Source organism: Suricata suricatta, chromosome 5 (assembly GCF_006229205.1).
Source record: "Suricata suricatta isolate VVHF042 chromosome 5, meerkat_22Aug2017_6uvM2_HiC, whole genome shotgun sequence".
NCBI lineage: Eukaryota > Metazoa > Chordata > Mammalia > Carnivora > Herpestidae > Suricata > Suricata suricatta.
Window position 1 is genome coordinate 69,058,291 of NC_043704.1, and position 7,864 is coordinate 69,066,154.

The window sequence follows — 7,864 nt, forward strand, 5'->3', positions numbered from 1 at the left end:
AAACAGAAGTTGGTGTTTTGATTTTTTACTTTGCTTTTCTGTTTTGAGTGTCATTGCAACTACTGTACTGTAAATGATGGAAAATAATTGCATATGTTAAAAAAATATGAAACTTTATAAAGTAAAAAAATAAATAAAAAATTTAAATTAAAAAAAAAAGATGGCATCTGTAAGGGATTTTTACCACTGTATTAAGCAATTGATGGGGAGTTACTATGAGATTATGCAGACTTCTATTCATTGGATTCACCTAGTAGTTGTAGCATCCTTTGATGATTGTCTTAATCCCAATTATTTGTGAAATGGTAATTTGTGTAACATCCATCCTCCTTACTAATCCTATAGTTATTAGTTGGCATTCAACTGTAGGTAAGCACTTTTCCTTTGTTGTTTGTTAGCATTAACTCAGTGATTCCTATGTTATCCAATGGAGTATGATCCATTATCATCATTATTTAAAATATTTTGATGCTCCAATTATCCCAGATTCTGTCAGTGGTAGTCTCTTCAAACTGGCTCCTGTATCATTTTAACATGCCCCTATTATTTTGGGGGCAATTCCTTACTTTCTGCAACAGGGTGCTCTGGGCTCATCTTTTATTGTTGCTTTCATTGTAGTAAAAATACGTAACATGAAATCTACTTAAATTTTTAACTGCATCATACCATACAGGTGATTACTGGCATAATGTTATGCAGCAGATCTCTAGAACTTACTTATCTTGTATAACTGAAGCTTTATACCCAATGGATAGCAACTCCCCAATTTCCGCTCCCTCCAGCCCAGCCCCTGGCATCTATCATTCTGCTCTCTGCTTCTATGAATGTGACTACCTTAGGTCCCTTGTGGAAGTGGAATAATGCATTGTCCGTCCTTTTGACTGGCTTATTTCACCTAGCATAATATCCTCAAGATTCATCCATGTTGCATAAGGCGGGATTTTTCTTTTCTAAGGCTGAAAAACATTCTATTGCGTGTATTTAGCATGTTTACCCATTTATCTATCAATAGATATTTAGACTGTTTCCACATCTTGGCTACTGTGAATAATGCTGCAATGAAGAGAAGTGCAAATATCTCTTTGAGATCATGTTTTCAATTCTTCTGGATAAAAACCTCAAAGTAGAATTTCTGGATCATACAAGAGCTGTTTTTAATTTATGAAGAACTGTCATGCTGTTTTTCATAACAGCTGCACCATTTTCCATTTCCACAAAAAGTGTACAAGGGTTCCAATTTCTCCACACCTTCAGTAAAAAGAATAGCCATCCTAAGAGGTGTAGGGTATTATCTCACTGTGGTTTTGATTTGCATTTCCTAATGTCTACTAATGTTGAGCACCTTTTCGTGTGCTTATTGGCCTTCTATGTTTTGTTTTGTTTTGTTTGAGAAATGTCTATTCAAGTCCTCTGGTCATTTTTTAATCAGATTATTTGGGTGGGTTTTTTTGCTGTTGGGTTGTAGGAGGTCCTTATACATTTTATTAACCCTTTAGTAGACAAAGGGATTACAAATCTTTTTTCCCATTCCATAAGCTGCCTTTTCACTCTGTTGTTTCCTTTACTCTGCAGATGCCTTTTATTTTGATGTATCCAGGCTCACCTTATAATTTCCCTGCTTAAGCTGTGGAGCAGAACATTCCTCCAAGAAGTCATGGTTCTTTTTAGTGAATAATATTTAGAAACCAGATCCAGACACTAGATTTTGCTACTGGGACTTCCAATCTTTTCTCATATGGATTTTCTTTGTCATAATGACTAGCTAGTTGCAAAAAAGTAAATCTTATGATTTTATTTTTAAATAGTTTTCCATATTAACATGCCTTCAAAAAAATGTTTAATGCTTGCATACTATTTTCTTGAGTGGAAGTAATATAACATGTTCTTGGCTTGCTTCTATTTTTCACAATTGAAAAATAAGCCTGAAATAAACCTTTCCATATACAGAAAAATAGTGCTTTCATTCTCAGGATTAAAAGCATATTTATTTGGTAAAAAGCTATTATTCATTTAATAGCTCTTGATACAAATTACAATAACACTCTCAAAAAGGAGTGCCTCAAATCACAATGCATGAATGACCATAATTTTGATTTATCTCACATTTACTTTCCCTGGGTATTATCATTAAACTTTTTTTCTTTGCTATTTGAGGAAAACATAAGCATTTCTTACAAATTGTATCTCCTACTAATAGGTGCAAGATATGATTACATCTGTAGAATAATTTAGAGAGTCCCAAAGTCTGTCATTTCCATTTAATCCACACCGTATGATTTATTATTTCTGTGGGCTAGGAACCTAAATTTGAAAAAGAAGGTTGTTCAAAGTCATCATCTAGCTAAACATAGTGTGGTGTATAAAAGAAGGGACTCTAGGACCACCAATGTGGGTCTGAATCCGGCCCCACTGCTAACAAGTTCTGTAACTGTAGGAAAATTATTTGAAGTCTCCATCCTCAGTTTCCTCATCTATAAAATGGAGATGATAATAGTATCTATCTGATAAGGCTATTACGAATATTAAATGAATTAGAAGTACTGTGGAAAAATACTTAAGAGTTGCATCTACCACACAAGTGCTACCTCAGTGTTAGCTATTCTTATCATTAAGATGGTCATAAACCGCTTTTAAGCCAACCAAATTTTGTTGCACATTTATGCCAAAAGTGAGATAGATGTTTTATCAGGTTATCTCATGTAATCTCACCCCCCCTACCCCCATTCTTTGAGGCAGGATTTTATACCTATTTACACCTATTTTACAGCTAAGGGAAAGGAGGCTCAAAGTAAAAAGCACTTTGCTTGATATCACTACCATAGTAGTGGCAGAACTGGAATGTGAATCTTGTAGGTGACCATGATTACAAAAACCATGTTTTTCCCCCTTGCTGGCTGCACATATTCTGAGTTCATTCAATGTAAGAGAAAGATCTGTGAGGGTGAGGATGGTGAGGAAGTCCTCATGAAGACAGTCTTGAGCCAGTCTTTTTAAAAAAAACGTTAAGATTCACATTAATGGGGAACACAGTATCCTAGGTGAGCTGATAAATGAAGGGAGATTAAAAAAAATAAAAAGAATGAGATACGTGGATATATTTGAAGAGGATAAGATCACTCTAGGTAATGAGTCTGTGTGAGAAAGTTGATTCATTATCTGAAAATCTACTATATGCTAGGTGCTGTCCTAGGCCTCCAGGATATAGAGATAAATTGTGTAGAAAGAGAGGTAGGTAGATTAGCAGCGTCTCTAGCTTGAAAAGCAGTTTAATAGTCAGCCCAAAGCACAAAAGGGGGCAGCAAGGAGTACCCAAACAATGAGGATTGAGAGTGGTAGTAGGGAAGGCTCTTGTGAGGGAAAAGATAGAAAGTGGAGGTACCAGGAATAGAGGTGCATTCCAGACAGGACAGAAAGGGAAGGGAAGTGCAAAGGCATGAAACCATGAGAGGGCACGGGGCGTCCAGGACACTGCAGAACAAACAGGTGAACAGTGCTTGATACAGTTGGAGTGGGGGCGCGTCCGGTAGGGAATGCACTCGGGGGATCAAAAAATATCGGTGTTGACAGGTCAAAGAACTGAGATTTTAGCTTGAAAAATAAGGGTTCGTGTAGATTTTTAAGCAGAAAAGTAAATCATTTAGTTACAACAAGGGGTGTGCTTTTGGAAAGGATAAGGCTGGCGGGGGGGCGGGTACTAACTGGGAGACTTTAGTTTTACAATAGTAAAATATCAGCAATTGTGACGGAAGACCAGCTAATACCAGCACTTGGTGGAAAAGCCAAGAACCTGGATTTGATGCAACAATATACTGAGCCTTGGAGAGGTTAAGTCACCTACCCAGGGAAGAGGCTGAACCCAAACCCCGCGCCCTACACCAACACCAGCAATCTGGAGGACTACGATTAAACAGAACATACATCTATGGACAATGCGGCTGTGTTAGAATGTTAAGACTGGGTGTTCCCCCCTCCAACTCAACTCTCTCAGCATTTCTAACGCCGCCGCATTGTCTTTGCTTTTACTTTTTTTCTTAATTTTGCACTTCTCTTGGCCCTTGCCCCTTTAGTCCCTCTACACCCCCATAGTGGACGCTTCAGGTCCGCAGCCCTCACCTGGCCCGATCGAGATCCGGACCTGACCATCTCTCGCAGCCTCAAAGAAGCCCAGACGGAGGAAAGTAAAGCTAAACGATAAAAGAAATTAACCGCCGTGCACTCCCAGCTCCCTTTGACCCGCCCCCCGAGCTTCCGCTTCCGGCAAGGAGCCCGCCGACTGCCGCGCCCCATAGTCTCGTGAGCGCTGCGGAGACCTCTCGAGTACTCCCAGCGCAGCCTATTGGGCTTGCGCAGTAGACCCCTCCCGACGCCCGGCTCGTCACGCACCGAGTCGGTGGGAGACGTCCGTAGACGCCAGCAGGCCCGGCTGGGTGGGGCCGAGCGAAGCAGGGCACTGCCCTTCTCGCCTTGCGGGGGACCGGGCTGGCAGGCAGGGGCGAGACCGACAGGCAAGGGTGGGGCCGGTCGGCAGGGGCAGGGTCCGTAGGAGCCGGGCTCCTGTACACTTGAAAGTACTGAGTTCCTGACCCAGTTGTGTGAGCTTCTGCCGAAGAACTGCCACCCTCAATGAGCTGGGGGAAGAGGCGACAGGGACTCGCGAGGGCCAGGGGAAGGGACTGAGGGAGAGAACCGAAAGATTTCAAAATGAATTGGCTCGGCTTGGTGTTTTGTGTGCCATTTTGAATGATTTTGGTTCTGATAGTCATTAAAAATCAATCCTTGGTCTGGTTATCTTTGTGTAATTCTGATAGCAATTTCAAAATTATTCACTGTGGCCCTTGATCTCAGAATGGTGCTCAGTAGTTGGGATTTTTTACTTCCATGCATACTTGTTTACTCTTCATTCGAAGTAATTACTGTTAATGAAAATGACAGTATTCTTATATTAGCATGCTTCATGATTTTTAATGGGAATTAATCTTTGGTGTTTAAGACATTGAGTTTTGGGTTAATGTTTTAAATCACATTGGGGAAAATTAAGTAAGCCAACTAGTTACATTTTTTAATAGGAAGAAGAGCTAGGTTTTGAAAATCTTAATTACAATTAAAATAAAAACTCAAACTAAAGTCATACTAATTTTGGAAAACTGGGTACTTAATAAATTTAGCTTTGTATTGAATTAGACTTGAAAACCTCTCCCATCTTCATCCTTCTCCTATAAGTGTTTAACTTACTTACTTGAGATTACAGAATTTTTTCCTTAAGTTGACTTGATTTTAGAAACATGTTAATTTTTGTTAATACATGCTTATTTTTGAAAATATAGATTAAAAAAATCACCCATAATCCCAGAGAGTACCACTTTTAGCAGTTTGGTGCATTCCCTTCTAGACTTTTCCCAACTGTGTATATATTTATATACATATTACAACAATAGAATATGATGCATATCACTAATGTGAATGTTTTAATATCTCATCAACATTGCTTCTCAGTAATTTACAATTACAGAATGGCTGTCTGGTGTACAATTTTTCTACTGTTTGGAATTTTATGCCTCTCCCTCATTTTTGTTTGTTTGGGTTTTTTTTGAGTTTTTTTTTTCACCCTTAAAAAATTTTTGAGGTAGTTGCTTCTAGGGTTTTTTGTTTTTATTTGGCAAAAAATTTTTTATTGTGGCAAATTACACAAACCATAAAATATGTCATCTTAACCATTTTTAAGTGCACAATTCAGTGGTACTAAATACATTCATAATGTTGTACAACCATCACCACCATTATCTCCAGCACTTTTTTCATCTTTTGAAAGTAATATTCTATACCCATTAAACAACTCCCCATTCCACTCTCCCCAAAAGCCCCTGGAAACCACCATTGTACTTTCTGTCTCTATGATTTTGACTAAGTACCTTATATAAACAAGATTATACAATATTTATCCTTCTGTAACTGGCTTATTTCACTTATCTTTAAAAGTTTGTCCATGTTATAGCATATGTCAACATTCCCTTCCTTTTTAAGGCTAAATAATATTTCATTGTGTGTATATAACACATTTTGTTTAGTTATCTGTTGGTGTACACTTGGGTTGCTTCTACATTTTAAGTATCATAAATATTGTTGCTCTGAACATGTTTGTACCAATATCTCTCCTGCTGTCAATTTTGGGGGGTATATATTCAGAATTGTGGCATCATATGGTAATTCTATTTTTAATTTTTTGAGGAACCACCATATTGTTTTCCACATGGCTATACCATTTTATATTCCCACCAACAGTGATAAGGTTTCCAATTTCTCCACATTCTCCCCACCACTTATTTTACATTTATTTTGTTGTTCATTTTTGGGTTTGGTAGTAGCCATCCTAGTGAATGTGAGGAAGTATTTCATTGTAATTTTGCTTTGCATTTCTATAATGAGTAGTAATGTTGGACATCTTTTCTCATCATTATTGGTCATTTGTGTATCTTTGAAGAAATATCTTTTCAAGTCCTTTGCCCATTTTTTAACTGGGTTGTTTATATTTTTGTTGTTGAGTTTTAAAAGTTCTCTACATACTCTAGGTATTAGTATCTTATCAGATATATGATTTGTAAATATTTTTTCCTCTTCTACGGATTGCCTTTTTACTCTCTTGATATTGTCTTTTGATGTACAAACTTTATTTTTGTGACCTTTTCAATTTATCCATTTTTCTTTTGTTGCCTGTCTTTAGTGTCATATCCAAGATATCCATGGCAAAGCCAATATCATGAAATTTGCCTTATGTTTTTTTCTAAGATTTCTATAGCTTTAAGTCTTATTTTTAGGTCTTTAATCTAGTTTTAGTTAATTTTTGTGTATGATATCAGGGAAGGGCCCAACTTCATTCTTTTGCACATAGTTATCCAATTTTTCTGGCATCCTTTCTTCAGAAAATGGTCCTTTTTCCATTTAATGGTCCTTTGGCAATGTATGTAAGGGGTTATTTCTGGACTATCTACTCAGTGGTCTGTATAGCTGCCATTACCCCAGTACAACACTGTTTTTATTACAGTTGTCTTGTAACAGTTTGAAATAAGGAAGTGTGACTCCTCCAGCTCCTTGTTCTGTTTCAAGGTTGTATTAGTTATTCAAGGTCCCTTGACATTCCATATGAATTTTAGGAAGAGTTTTTTTATTTCTACAAAAACTGTCACTGGGATTATGATAGGGATTAAGCTGTAAATCTCTTTGGGTAATATTTACATCTTAACAATATTAAGTATTTCAGTCCATGAACATGGGATGTGTTTTTATTTTTAAGTTTTTATTTTCTTTGAGCATGATTTTGAAGTTTTTATTGTACAAGTCTTTTACCTCCTTGATTAAGTTAATTCTTGGATATTTTATTCTTTTTTGAAGACTAATGTAAATTTAATTGTTTTCTTAATTTTTCAGATTGTTCATTAGTTGTATAAAAGTACAACCAATTTTTGTGTGTTGATTTTGTATTCTGTTACTTTCTTGAATTCATTTATTAGTTCTAATAGTTTTTTGGTGGAAACTGTAGGGTGTTCTGCATATAAGATCACATATTCTCTGGACAAAGATTATTTTACTTCTTCCCTTCCAATTTGAATGTGCTTTATTTCTTTTTCTAGCTTAATTCCTCTAGCTTGAACTTCTAGTACTATGTTGAATAGAAGTGGTAAAAATGGGCATTCTTTTCATGGTCTTGATCTTAGAGGAAAAGCTCTCAGTCTTGCCATTGAATATGATGTTCACTGTGAGGTTTTCATATATGGATTTTATTATGTTGAAGTAGTTTCCTTCTATTTCTATTTTGTTGAATGTATTTATCATAAAAGGATGTTGAGTTTTGTCAACTGCTTTTCAGCAT

General features: G+C 36.8%; 1 protein-coding gene across 1 annotated transcript in view; it reads right to left on the reverse strand.

Moving 5' to 3' along the window:
- Window positions 1–4,287, reverse strand: part of CCDC14 (coiled-coil domain containing 14) — a 50,707-nt gene extending 46,420 nt beyond the window's left edge. The window contains exon 1 of the mRNA XM_029940717.1: window positions 4,114–4,287. Coding sequence (XP_029796577.1) covers window positions 4,114–4,287 — 174 coding nt within the window. The remainder of the gene's footprint in view (window positions 1–4,113) is intronic.
- Between the last annotated feature and the right edge of the window lie 3,577 nt (window positions 4,288–7,864).